Source organism: Populus euphratica, unplaced genomic scaffold (assembly GCF_000495115.2).
Source record: "Populus euphratica unplaced genomic scaffold, PopEup_1.0 scaffold1.1, whole genome shotgun sequence".
NCBI lineage: Eukaryota > Viridiplantae > Streptophyta > Magnoliopsida > Malpighiales > Salicaceae > Populus > Populus euphratica.
In genome coordinates, this window is record NW_011499845.1 from 2,723,601 (window position 1) to 2,738,306 (window position 14,706).

A 14,706-nucleotide genomic window follows, 5' to 3' on the forward strand; every position below is an offset into this window, starting at 1 on the left:
ACCCGCTAGTATTAACATACTATACGGATCAATTGTCATACGCATGATACAACAATACTCCTATTTTATTTACCATGTTATAAAATTATTTTTTATGGTGTTTTTTGATATATTAGTATTAAAAATAAAATTTTGAAAAATAATTTTAAAATACAAAAGTATCTAGAAGAAGAAGGGGAGACCTGGTATTGCGTGTTAATGGGTGTGGGCGGTATAGTCGGCCCACACAGCCTTTCGAGGGATCCTTTTGATTTTTGCTAGTTGGTGGGCACACAAAAGCAGGGAAGCTTCTTATCCTCCCCTGCTGGTTTTCATACAAAATCTTACACTTGGAATCTTCAGAAGCCGAAGGACTTGTCGTAGCGTAGCATACCCAAAATCCCAAATTTATTAATCAATTCAAATACCAAATCTAGACAATCTCTTATACAATAACATTCCTCCTCGATGGGAGTTTGTTTCTGTGGTTTAATTTATTTTTAAATTGTTTTTTATTTTATTTAAGGAATTAGTATTTTTTAGGTGTTTTTTATGATTTTAGAATGTTAATGTTAAGATCTAAAAAAAATAATTAAATATATTTTTTTATTGGAAAACAATCTTGAAAATACTTATATTATCAAGCACATATTAAATGAAGTGAAAAATATTCAAGATAAGTGTACGAAGGTAGGGAAAGATTAAAATAAAATTCAAAGTGTATGAAGGAAGGGACAAAAATTAATTAAATATGTTTTTGGTTTCTTGAGTGAATGGCAACAGCGTAATACATAGAGAGTTTGAAGGGCTAGTTAATCTGAACATATCTGTCGTCACAGAACAGTAGCCTATATAGTTCAGTGTCGTCCAGGCCGGCTTAACAGCGTGTTGCGCTCCATCTAGCTAGTTCTCAATTGGGCCACTATCCCCCCTCCCTCTCTCCAATCCTCCTGCACATTATCTCTTCATCTCAGCGATGGCACCCATGAGCCTCCCTCCTGGATTTAGGTTCCATCCAACCGATGAAGAGCTTGTTGCGTACTATCTTGATCGGAAAATCAACGGCCACACAATTGAGCTTGAAATTATCCCAGAGGTTGATCTCTATAAATGCGAGCCGTGGGACTTGCCAGGTACATATATCTAATTAATTTCCATTCATCAGTAATATATCAATGTTCTTATATATGCTCTTAGTATTCTTTCCGACTCTTTTTTACTATTTGTGGTGTGGGTGGAATGTGATAATTCGCTTAACAGACAAGTCATTTTTACCAAGCAAAGATATGGAGTGGTATTTTTATAGCCCCAGGGATAAGAAGTACCCTAATGGGTCAAGAACTAACAGGGCGACAAGAGCTGGTTACTGGAAAGCCACAGGGAAAGATAGAGCAGTGCAGTCTCAGAAGCGGCCAGCTGGCATGAAGAAGACATTGGTGTACTATAGAGGTAGAGCTCCTCATGGAATCAGAACCAACTGGGTAATGCATGAGTATCGCATGATCGACTCATTTTGTGGCAATGCATCATCAATTTTAAAGGTATTGTACTTTCACTACTGGCTTAGTGTACAATTTTTATTTGATCGTGAATCTGTAGTCGTTTAATCAAGCAGGGGCACACATATAGCCTACTGCATAGTTTCAAAATTATATAGAAGTGAATGAATTAAGGTCATTGATTCACCATGATGAAGTTGGATCTGCCCCATTTCGTGGTTCAGTGGCATTCATATTTAGACTGGTATGAAGAGACTTTTAGAGCATTAGGGTTTACAAAAAGTCAACTAGAATGTGTTTGATTGCCAGTTTTGCGTAGAAGACATACGCTGATGAACTTTGCAATAGGATCACGCGCATGTATGATAGCAATTGGCCTCACAAGGAAACGCTGGTAACAATGACAGGATTAAACTGAGAGGGTTTTCGGGGTATGTTTTGTTTGTATATCTTTTAGATGCAAGGAGTTGATCGGTACTGGTCCATGCAATGACATTCATTGATATTGATTTTAGTAATTCATGCAGCGTCTATCACTTCAAATTAAATGATATAGGAACACGTTCAGATGCATTTGATTGGAGAATACAGGGAGATGTGACAGTTCATATTTAGCCAGGACTTTATGCGGTCAAGTGAGGAAAACCGTCATTGATTATGCTTCTTTATGACAGAAGCAACGCATATGTCGATCAGATCTTATCGAATTTAATCATTGCACTTGATTTTATACACCATTATCTTTTTTTAGATCTTCCCTTCCCTTACACTACTAAATGTACACTACTAAATGTTCTCTCTTTAATAAAATCTTCCCTTCCCTTACACTACTAAATGTTCTCTCTTTAATAAAGAATACCTTATCATCAACATGATGATGAAAGAGTCTTTGTTTCAAAACTTTATGTGCACTTACACTATCCCTGTTTTGTTTCTTGTTTCTTTTTTTGCTCTTTGTGATCTTGCTTTTTTAGATCTTTGTACACCTCTTTAACAACTTTGATTACTTTTTTCACTGCAGGATTCCTATGCATTATGCCGTGTTTTCAGGAAAACAATACAAACTCCCAAAACAAAAGAAGAGAAGAATGTTGGTGATGAAGTGAGGGATGCAGCGTGGGTCTCAGAAGAACAATTATTGGGGGATAACAAATGCCGTATTGAAATTTCTAAAGGGAGAGAAGCTGAAGGTGAAAATTTCAACAATGACTATTGTAAATTCCCATCTGAAACATCTTCCTCAGATGTCACCCAAGGGACTCCAATTGAAACTGCAACAGCCGATGATTTGCAAGCTCCAATTGCCTCGGATGAAGCCAATAGCTCAGCTAACATTTACTCAGTGGGCGTGGATTTCTCGTCGAATCTAATTCAGGTACATTAACAAATTTCTTTCATAAATGAATTTAATTTCTTTATGTTGATAGACTTTCTATGGTTTCATTTCCTTAGAACTAGTAGATGTCGGTGCAATAATTAGTAATCTGATAATTGCATATAGATGCATAAAAAGATTATTTCACTGCTGGTATGGGCCATACCAATAATTAACTCATCTTTTCTGATCATGATATGATTATCTCTTTTGCCAATACTGCATTTCTGCTTTTATTAAAGCTTCATGCTCACACCAGGGAAAATAGCATGTGGTTGTGTCTCGCACACAATGAAAGTACAATACTCGGGCCGCTATGTGTTGGAAATGGCCCACAAAACAAGCCCTTTGAGTTTTTTCTTTCTTTTGATCCGAAGTTAAAGCAGCAAAAGTTGGAAGCTATGAACTCCATATCTTATCCTAAAGCTTCCTTCTAAAAATCCCTCGAACACCGACTCCAAGTGGCTTTTTCACCATCTTCAACATCTTCTTTTGACTGACTCAAACATAATTCAAAGTTCAAACATCTTTCTTCATGATTTTTCTCTCTGGGTCTACTATATATAAGTGACACCTCAAACATCGCTATTTCCGATGCATATGTTTCCCCCACTAGAGTTAATTTTCCAATTCAAAAGATTTTGCTAGGTTGACTGTTTTATTCAACAACGATGCTCAAAATGATTGGATTTTCCTACTGCCCGCCGAATTCCTTTTTTTCGTTTCCAACGATGTTATTAATCACACAACATACTGTGGATGCAGGATATGCAGATGCCAGTCTACTCAAGCTTGCTCTATCAATTTCCGTACCCTTCTTTAGAACTAGAAGACTTCCCCCAGATGAACATCGCCGAGTGTGTGAAGACATCAAAGCCTGAAATTAGCGACGAATACATGATGTACAAGGATTGCATGGACGGAACATTAGAACAACTATGTTCCTCTGAAGACAACTCCAATATTGTACTCCCCCATGCAAGACTAATTTAGGGCCGCTAACTACTGAGTTACCACACGAAGTAACAATTATTTGATATGTTACTTACAGTTGTTGTATTTCCACCAAAATTCATATTACAGGCGTAGGATATATTGTGATGGGCTACATAACATGAAAAAAATATATATGAAAAGAAAAGTGAGGATTATTTTGCGTTATGATAAGGTTACACACATCATTCATTATACAATGACAGGTCAAAGCACCCCATCATTTGCTCTCTGTTATTTTCTTCCCGTTTGTTTTTTTATACGATTGTTCATACTTCCCGATCAAATTGAAAATAAATCGGATGAACATGTGGTGATGGTGTGCCATCGAGAAATTAATTCGTGATCGGATTTCTTTGTGGAAATAAATCAATCGTTTCTGCCAAGGTATGTAATTAAATGAACAAAATAATCTTTCTGGAATAATTTTTTAGTTTGAGAATAGTACCCCTTCCGTCTCTTTCTTTTTCGTTCTTCGGTCTTCGCTTTTCTTTTTCTTTTTTTTCCATTTTTTTTAATGGAATACCATATTTGCAAAACTATATTTACAAGATACTTAATTTTAGATTTCCCTGCAGGTTAAATATTTTTTAAATAAAAAAAATATATGTATAGATTTTTTTAACATGTTTTTGTATTTTTTTTAAAAAGCATACTTATATGTAATTAAATAAATTAAGAATTATGTGTGTTAATAAAAATAATAATAAATAAAAATAATAATAAAATAAATTAAAAAAATAAATATAAATCAAGATATTTAAAATTGTAATACGTGATATTTACCCCGATTAATGTGTTTTTAAAATTTATTTATTATAATAACTTTTTTATTAGAAAATATGCTAATAATATTTAGATAAATATTTTCTATTATTTTTTTTTAAAATTGACTTTACTCGCAGCAGAACAACAAACTAATAATATCACTGTGAAAAGAAAATTCAAGTGCTTGGAGATGCAACGGGAAAAGGAAATCTGTGGGTGATAGATATATCAAAATGGGAAAAAGAAAAGAGTTTGGAGACCCCAGAGATTCCCTTGAAGCCCATTGGATGAACATAAGCCGACACCAGATGTCTTGCAGATAATTGACTGATATATATGATCCCCAATGGTTAAACTAGCGTTTGTGCTTGTAATTCAATTAGCATAAAAAAAAAAAAAAGGCGGGAATAAAAACTCTTCAATGCGAGGCAAAGGCAACAATGAGTAAGCATGCGAGTAGACAATTTTAGAAGACTTGTGCACGGTGGCGACGAATGGGTAATAAAACAATATCCGTTATTTACAGTGCTCCTTTTCATCCTGAATGAATATCAAAAGTTTTAATAAAATTTTATGTTTGAAATTTATTTCTAGCATTAAGAATTGAATTATAAGTGAAATTTAATCTCTTAAACTATTATAGAAATAAATTAAAAGTCAATTTCTCTTTATATAATTTCAAAGTAGGGAAATTTAATGTTAAAATTAAGTTTTTTAAAATACCCATCTAACTTTTTTGTTTTTTTTTAAAAACATTTGAAGAAATAAGATATAGGTAACATAGAAAATAAAATGAATTAAAATTTATTTTCTTGAGTACATGGATTTAATTTATTTATAAATTAAATTCAAATAAAACACTATAATTAAATTTAATATCAGTAAAAAAACTGATCTCAAACAACCTAAAAGTTTAGCCATGTTTAATTGAAATGAATATTTAACATACATGCAGGGGTTCAATTGTTAGAAATGCCGATATATACAAGGACTGAAAACTATAAAAGAACATGAATTGAAAAACTTCCAAATGAGAGCGTACCTGTAAGAAAAATAAAATACATTGTAAATTTTAGCTGTAAAAGGTTCATTTTCCAAATGAGTTGCCAATCCAAACCCACCTAAACCTTGTAAATTTGGATATCAACGAACATAATGACCCCACACACCAGAGAGAGAGAGAGACCCAAGCAATGCATCTCAAGCTCTCGCTTTCAGAGCAGATGCGCGAGAAGCTCATACTTGGAAGGTTTATAGCTTGTCTGATAAGAGAGAGAGAGAGAGAGAGTTTTATCGTATACAAAATGTTTCGAGATTACCACATGACAGCAGGAAGAAAAGTGAAAGGTCTCTGATTCGGATTCTAGCTCTATAAAAGTAACATCAAGAAAATGTACATAAGCAGATGAAGAGCCGAATGGACTGGCTTATCCAGGTCAGTAGAGCAAGACTTTTGCATCGACGGGAACAGAGGCTGCAGGTGGAGTCTCTCGACCATGCCGACAGCTTCAGTCTTCAACCAACGGGAAGCAGAGGCGAGAGTTTTATGGGCTGGACCATATAAACGAAAAAATGGGCCTGCCGACAGTGGTAGTTTTGTGGGCCTAGTTGGTAGCTGGTGCAATAACTGTCCTGCACGGCCTGGATGGTTAAAATCCATAAATTAGGGTGGTCGCCAGTGGAGTGAGCAGAAGCAAATTAATTAGCTGTCCAGTGAATAGACTTCAAACAATTATTTTTTTTTTACGAAAATAAAGTCTAAAAAGGCACCTAATGATTACGGTACGGTTTCAAAATGCATTTTAAATGGTGTTTTTTTTTAAAAAATTATTTTTTAAAATTATTTTTAGATTTTAATATTAAAAATAAATTTTTTAAAAATATTATTCGGACAAAATGCATTTTAAATGGTGTTTTTTTTAAAAAAAATTATTTTTAGATTATTTTTAGATTTTTAAAAATATTTTTTTTTTAAATATTATTCTCATACATTTTTAAATAAATAATATTTTTTTCAAATAATTACTATTACACACCTAAACATCCATATAAATTTAATGGCCATTATCTATGGGATTCATCTTCATCTTCATCATTCAATTTTCTTTTTCTTCACAGTACCATGCGAGTTTTTGTTATAGTGAAGAAAAGCATCATACTTTACATATGCAAAATAAATGTGGGAGTAATATTGCTCAAGATATCCCTTTTCATTTAAATTTAATCACAATAAAAATTATATTTACTGGATGTCTTATAACCATATTTACATTGATGATAATGTAACTTTTACAAAAAAGAAAAGAAAAAGAATTAAATAGAAGTTGAACTCGTATAAAATAAGAGGTCTATCACATAATTTTACATAGTAAAGGGATGTCAATTCAAATAAAAAAATTAAAAAATTTGCAGCACATTTAATTTTTTTCGCCATAGGCCAAAACTATGCATTTACATATGGCATCGATACAAAAGATTGCCATAAAATTTTTTACATATATCCTTACATATGAACTCAATTTCAATGTGGAAAATTTAATGGCGCCGGTCAAAAGATTTTTATATATATATAAAATAAGAATAGGCATCTAATTTCAAAGCAATATGGAATTAAAGTTTTCTAACAAGAGCAAAGCTCCCGGAACGGTACCGGAAAACATGGGTTGGGAGAAATTAATCAAGAAAAGTAATCAGTTTTCTAACATTGCAGGCCTCAGCATCCAATGGGTACTTTCAAATTTAAACAATTAATGGTCTTAATTGATATCACTAATATTATTTCACGCTCAAAAGAAGTTGGTAGCGACAAATTGAAGCATTTTTTTTCTTCAAATATATATTTTGGGATGCCGAAACTAAGCAAAACCTACCGGCAATGTAGCCCTTGTTACATACACGCACGTGGAGGCCTAAAAGTTCCATGCAAGATCATCCATGGAGCTAAGATCACGACACATTGAACCAGGCAATAATATTGTGGAGTCGACAAACTCAAGATCGTAACTAGTAGTGTCAAATGAAGCATCCATATTGTCGTGAACACCTTTAGTATTATCCATGATTTGTGTGTCACAAATCTTGTTTGGCTGGTTTTCTTGATCCTGTGATTGCATGACTTCGAATATTTTTGCTGCATCAAAGGGCTCACCATTGATATTAGTTCTCCAAAAGCAATTCTCATCCAAGAGACCGAACCCAGTTGGGTTCGCTGAAGACGAAGATGAAGAGGAAATGATTGTGTTCTCAATGGATGATAAACAAGGAAAAATGGAAGAATCCTGGGAGTTTTGAGTATTTTCATTCCAAATGACACTAGGGTTTTGATAACTAGAGGTGGGCAACGGCAATCTGGTTGTGGTCTGTAGCAATGGTGGTTGAGTACTGCTATTAGAAGGATAAGGGGAAGGTAGTGTTAGAATAGGAGGGTTCATCTCCATGGAATAATCTTTCATCTTTGAATCCAGGGTGATAATTGAAAAGGGTTGTTGGTTAGATTGTGATATATTGCATGCAATCTTATTAGCTGCTCTCTGATGAGAGGGGATCAAGTTGTGAGTTTTTGGGTCCAAGCCTTGTGCCATGAGTTTTTTCTTTATGCATGAATTCCAGAAATTCTTCACCTCATTGTCTGTCCTTCCCGGAAGATGTTTTGCTATCTGAGCCCATCTGTTGCAAGTATATATATACATATAAATTAAGTACTTGTAGTGAAATTGCAGTGAAAGTGATAAGCAATTCTACTCTATTCATGTCATCTAGTGATCTATTGTCCCCATGGTTAATTAGAAACGTGTTTTGATTTTGTTTTGTTGAATTTTCTATTCACAGTTTTATTGAGACTCGAAATATCCTCACCTGTTGCCTAAAATTCTATGGACATCTATGATGATCTGCTCTTCTTCCGCAGAAAAGGAACCCCTCTTGAGCTCCGGTCTCAAGTAGTTTATCCATCTCAAACGGCAACTCTTACCGCACCTTTTTAAACCTGCAAGTACAAAGCAATAGCGCATATCAAAAATAGATCAGATAGCTTGATTTTTATTTCAAATGCATGCAAAAAAGGGTATCAGCACACACACCAGCAAATTTAGGGACAGAACTCCAGCTTCCATGACCGTGGCTGGTGATATATTTGACAAGCTTCTCATCTTCTTCGGGAGACCACAACCCTCTCTTAACTTTCTGTTTGTTGCAGCACCTGTGGCCCATCTCAATCCTCCAGTACTCCCTTCTTCAGTCGATCCACTATACTTCCTGCAGCCTAGGTAGCTCAGCATAAAACGTTGAGGAGTTAATTTAATTACTCCTCTCACCTGGAAAGTCTCAATTTATATCCTTGTCTGGATACTAGCTAGTATATACAAGAGCACTGGACTTGTTTACTTAGGCACGATATGTACCCAAAGGAATAATGGTGAAAGGAAAGAAAACACGGTGACTGACAAGTGCTTGATTTTCCAAGAAATACAGGCCAGGTGTCAAATCATGCAACGGGATATAGTGATTTTGAGAGCAGGCGAGATTTATTGGCTTGATTGGGAGATTGATCAAGTGGAGCATATGTTTGTATTGTGTTTTCGATTTGCTCGTAGTTATACTATTTTGTTAATATATATAATATTGATTTGCATTGCTAAAATCCCAGCTCTAACCACGCAGGTCCCACTTGAAAAGAGAGAGAGGAACAGAAGGTTGATTGTTTCTGTCAAACTGAGTAGTATTTATATATGATTACTTCCAAGCATTTATCTAATTAGAATAGTATCAGGCAAAACAGGCAGGAGGTGTCCTTGATTGCTCAGTTTAATTACGTTTCTATGATGCTGATTCTCATAGTCCATTTATTCATAATTATGCCCTACATCTCTATATATATGACTTTATCACACAACATATATATATATACATGAAGAAGAAGAAGAAGAAGAAGAAGAAGAAGAAGAAGAATTCAACGAACCCTACAAGTTATAAAAGCAAACATATCGGAAATGTGCTGGAATTCAAACTTGAGGTGCACTCATGACCACTACGTCTAATTGAGTGCATTGGTGTCCTTCTCTTCGGTCATTGCTCTTCCATCATTTCGTAACAGTTGAGTGATCCCGAAAATGAACTTGACATGTTATTTCAAGAAGAAGATAGCTTTTCTTATAATTTGCTTTGCATGAATATTAGATGTTAAAAATCAATCAAACACTCCATTCAAATACAATATCTTTTCATTCGAAAATCTAGAAAACAGTTTTTTAAACCTGTACCGAGTTTGAAAAATAAATTTTAGAGGCCTTTCATAGTTTTTCAAATAAAAAAATTAAAATTATAAATAATACAGTACTATAAACATGCATTTTTTTAGTAATGTAAAACATTATTTTTTTAAAAATAATATTTAATTAGTGTAATAATTTTTTTAATTATAAATCTAATAATGTAGAAATATTTCATTTTTTTTAGTTAACAAGTCTAAATTTTTCTTGATCTTTTTTAATTTTAATTTTAATTTTAATAAAATTTATATTTTTATAATTAGATTATCATAAATATAAAATATTAAGATGACTATATATTATATATAAATTATGATTTTTTTTATATAAAAACAGCTATAATCTTGATATTGTTTTGTGCAACAATTAATTAATTCTTACCGTTCTTAATAAATCAGTATTTCTATCAACACCATGAAAATAAATTTAAAGAAAAATGAATATATACTTGGCCCGTTTGTGGACGAATCTAAAAATGTGCTCTTCATAATTCGGGCCTAGCTATCTTTCAAGAAACTTGACGAAATTACGTTATTCATTGTGTCAACACCTTTGAAATTTACCAGTTAATCTCTGCTGGTAAGTAAGTCTGTATTTTACATTATCATCTTCTAAAGAAATAGTCTCAGGAGAAGAGAGAGAGAGAGAGAGAGAGAGAGATCCCTACCGTCCAATTAAGAATTCTATCTTCAGGGCATTAATTAGAGAGCTAGCTTGATCGTGTCAAGTAATTTATTGACTGAAGAAACATGCTGTCTTGGCAACTTTAGTAAGCATTGATTATTCATTATATGGCCTCACTAATTATATGACTAAAATGCTTTTCTTGTAACCATGATTAGTTATTTTTCCAAGCAAATAACACCAGCAAGAATGCTGTTTCATGGTTTTCTTAGTCATCGTTTCTCTTTTTAAATATATAAAATTCATGGCGTTTTGCAGTCGATTGATGAAATACATTTGACAACGACGGGCATGAAGTGAAGTATAGAAGCTTGAAAGAAACTCATCCACTGTTTAATCAGACAGATAAATAGTATTAAATTCAAGCATAACATTGTCGAGTGCCGAGGGATAGATTTTGTATTAGTTTATAGGCAAAAATAACAGTTTTTCAACCCTTTTCCTCAAGAAAGCTATGAAATGAAGTGTTGTTGTGGACAAAGAAGCTTGCACTTCAAAGTTCAACCTACTCTATACTTTAACATAACCTTTGCACGTTAATCTTCAATGACTTGACTATTTTGATTTTACGGGTTGCATTCATGGAACCGGTTTGGCATGGAGCAATCACACACACGGTATCGTACTTTTTTAAAATTCATTCTAGATTGAAATGTGGATGTCTTCTTCAACGTATATGTCTTATAAAAATAAAATAAAATTTTTAAAATTTTTAAAAATAATAACTTATAAAATAAAATGATTGAATGGACGTATCATAAAGTGTTGAGCTCAGTTGTTGATAAATTATTGTATTTTTTTTATGATTTTTACTCTGCATGAGTATCTTCATAAAAAACTCTATTGAACTTGACTTATACACAAGTCATAATTTGTAAAAAAAAAATATTATCGGTCAAATATATTTATAAATAAAAATAAATTAATTAAAAATATATATGATGAAAATAAATCTCCTCTTTGCATGTCAAATGAATAGAATAGAACCATTAATGTATGTGATAACCGAACCATGAATTTGTTGGCTTAAATTTCTTGCATCAGACTATTAGTGCTGTGCGAAACATTCAAAAGTCACGTGCTGAATATATTTCGTTCATATATTTTCTGGGTTGTATAGTGACCTAAAATTCTGTCGATATAAGTATCACATCACTGTATAGTTTGCCTATATAAATTCCATTGTAATTTAATCAGTAATGATGTTTATAATAACTTAAACGTCATCAAATAATTTGAATTTTTTTATTTTGTTTTAATCTTCCCAGGATTCCCTTGATGTATTTATATTGGTAGATGTCAATGGAATTAGCTATGAAAGATAATCAGTGAGTTAAAAATTACTATAAAATATCAATGGAAAAAATCCGCAAGTTTTTTAATTGTATTTATCGATTTTTTAGGAGATTTTTAATTTTAAAAAAATACAATAAAAAATAAATGCTCAATATAGAATGATGGGATGTAATTTCTGGGATGAGGAAACGATCCGGAAAAGTAATGCTTGAATTGAGAAAGAAATATTACTTTAACTTTAAAACTTTTCTCCTCTTGACCTTTCTTTTTCCCACCCTTCATTACAATGTTAAAATTTAATCTCTAAATGATGGTTAAATGTTCTATATATAGTAACTATTCTTTCTCTTATTGTTAGATGATAACACATGAACGTTTTGCCCGTTTAAGCTAAAATCAGAACACAACTTTGATGTAATTATTTATTATTTAATTATATATGAATTATCTATATACCTGTATTAAATTCCTCGTTTTGCAATACTTTATGGTGAGATTTTTTTAAAATAATTTTAAATTTCAACCCAGACACACTAGTATTTTAACTATACTATATTATACCTGCTAGTCATCTCTGGTGGGTAATAGTTAATTAAAACTGTAATCATCAACATCAAGCAGACAACAAGTATGTATGCGTCACATGTCTTGGAGGTATTTTTGACGTGGAAATATAATTTTTATGCGGAATCTTATATTTCATCATTCACTTGGGCGATTTAAGACATGAGGACACAGCAAATATGGACCGTCAACATGAAAACGCTTAATTAATAATAATTTTATTGTTATTTGGTACATATCCAATAGTAATTCGAAGTTTACTTTGGATTCCTTGAAGTCCCATTAAAAGTCACTTTTTTTTTTGTTGGTGTGATTAACAATCATTTTAATTTACTGTGATTAAGTGTTTAGAGTGTGTTTATTTTTGTAATTAATTTTTTTATTTCAAATTAATTTTTATGTTTTTTTATATTTTAACATGTTAATATTAAAAATATTATTTTAGTATAATTAAAAAAATTTTAAAAATAATTTCAATTACAATTACAAACTAACTTAACACGAAGGACTGCGATAAATTACTGATTGATGCAAAAAATATTATTTTAGTATAATTAAAAAAAATTTAAAAAATAATTTCAATTACAGTTACAAACTAACTTAACACGAAGGATTGCGATAAATTACTGGTTAATGCGAATTAATGGATTACGTTGTCCCGCTACCGGGCGAGAAATTATTTTGCCCGTTGAGTCTACTGATTACGTGTAAGCAAAGGGGTTTGATTTTTCCTTCTACGCAGATATTGGGAAACAATATTTTATATTAGTGAAAAAATAGAATTGTTGTTGATATTGAATATTTTATAATATAAAAAATATTCAAAAAAGCTGGTTTAATTTTGTGAAAAGGGAATAATAATTAAAAAAATGGTTGTTTTCAAACAACCAAGCAAATTACATTTATAGGGTTGCGTAATTAATAATTGATATTATAATATCGTTATTTGTCCAAGAAAACACAACGAGATTTTCAAAAATCAAAACTTCTAGATGAGGAAATATAAATAAATCAAATCCAGAATCTGTGGGCCAATCACTGAGACTTCCCTCCTTTCTTGTGCAATGAGCCTGGTATGGTGGTGCGATTTCATTTTCAGATAGAGCCTCGGGCCCGTTTATTGGCCCATATTGTAATTTGGAATGGTGATTGCTCTATTTTGTTTTTCAAAATGGGCCCATCTACTCTAGTTCGAGAAATAAAAACATATGGTTTAAGCATGTAGACATGATACCATGCCCTAAAAATAACGATCTTGAATTATAGAAAAAAGGAATTATTTCTTTTTAAATCTCAAAATTATAGCCTTAATTCAAATGTCCTGAATATAAATATAAATAATAACTAATCTTTTTATGGAAGATAACTCATATGGTTATTTAAATAGAAGACTTAATAAATCTAGGAATAATAATATAAACCAGATAAATCCTTAAAACTTCATTAATAAAGAAATCCTAAAATAACTATAAAAATAAAGAGGAGTATAACGTCCTTTAAAGGCTGGATTTGGATATATTATCGAACTAGGATGACGCTCCCTTAATAATACAACAAGGAATATAACGTCTTTTAAAGATGCTGATAAATTTTAACATGATTAAATAGTGAAATTATCTTTTTTATCAAAAAGGTTTTTGGGTATTTCTATATTTTTTAAAAAACTTTGATTTTTCATCGAGCGTGTAGCATCGAAACGCCATGTTTTTATACCTGCTATTTTTAGTTTTTTTTTTTATTATTATTATCATTATTGCTTGGCGCAAATGAAAAGGAAGACAAAGAGTAGCTACTCATGAGAAAAACTCCTGTCATGTCCAGTTCAAGCACAAGATGAACAGTCGGAGGGGGATGATTCTTGATCTGGAGCTTGAGATCACCAGCAGAATCTAATCGTGCTAGGAATTGCTACTTTTAGTTACAGAATAGAGTTTCAGCAAGTATTCTTTCGATTGTGTATTTATAATACCAATAGTAGGGATGTTCAATTATAACAAGTGTGAAAAATGTTTCAAGAGTGAAAATCTAAGGTCTCTTTCATCATGAGATCTCAGGATCCCAAGCAAAATTACGTTTGAGAAACCATCTAGATAATAGCTAAGTGGTAAAAACTTGGAATCAAGAGGTTTGCTCTTTCTGTGGTCTCGTTCGAGTTCTTGGTTGCTCATATGATGGCCACTAGAGACTTACATGGTCGTTAACTTCAGGGCCCGTGAGATTAGTCATGGTGCGCACAAGCTGACCCGAACACCCACATTAATCTAAAAAAAAAAAAAATAAC

At 32.3% G+C, this 14,706-nt stretch overlaps 2 protein-coding genes across 3 annotated transcripts; one reads left to right on the forward strand and one right to left on the reverse strand.

Annotated features, from left to right (window-relative positions):
* The first annotated feature begins 848 nt into the window (after window positions 1–848).
* On the forward strand, window positions 849–4,014 carry LOC105117538 (NAC domain-containing protein 74-like). Its single transcript, XM_011015273.1, has 4 exons — window positions 849–1,112; window positions 1,240–1,520; window positions 2,500–2,853; window positions 3,619–4,014. Exons 1-4 carry the CDS (start codon window positions 956–958, stop codon window positions 3,844–3,846), a joined length of 1,020 nt encoding a protein of 339 aa, XP_011013575.1. The 5' UTR covers window positions 849–955; the 3' UTR covers window positions 3,847–4,014.
* Window positions 4,015–7,051: 3,037 nt separating this feature from the next.
* On the reverse strand, window positions 7,052–8,970 carry LOC105117610 (myb-related protein 330-like). Of its 2 annotated transcripts, none has more exons than XM_011015441.1 (5): window positions 8,900–8,970; window positions 8,694–8,846; window positions 8,470–8,599; window positions 7,327–8,280; window positions 7,052–7,128 (listed from the first exon to the last, which is right to left on the reverse strand). In XM_011015441.1, the coding sequence occupies exons 2-4, from the start codon at window positions 8,821–8,823 to the stop codon at window positions 7,524–7,526; spliced, it is 1,017 nt and encodes a 338-aa protein (XP_011013743.1). In that variant the 5' UTR covers window positions 8,824–8,846; window positions 8,900–8,970; the 3' UTR covers window positions 7,052–7,128; window positions 7,327–7,523. The 2 variants fall into 2 exon arrangements, with proteins under 2 accessions (XP_011013743.1, XP_011013670.1); XM_011015368.1 differs by having other exon boundaries at window positions 8,694–8,842; window positions 8,896–8,970.
* Between the last annotated feature and the right edge of the window lie 5,736 nt (window positions 8,971–14,706).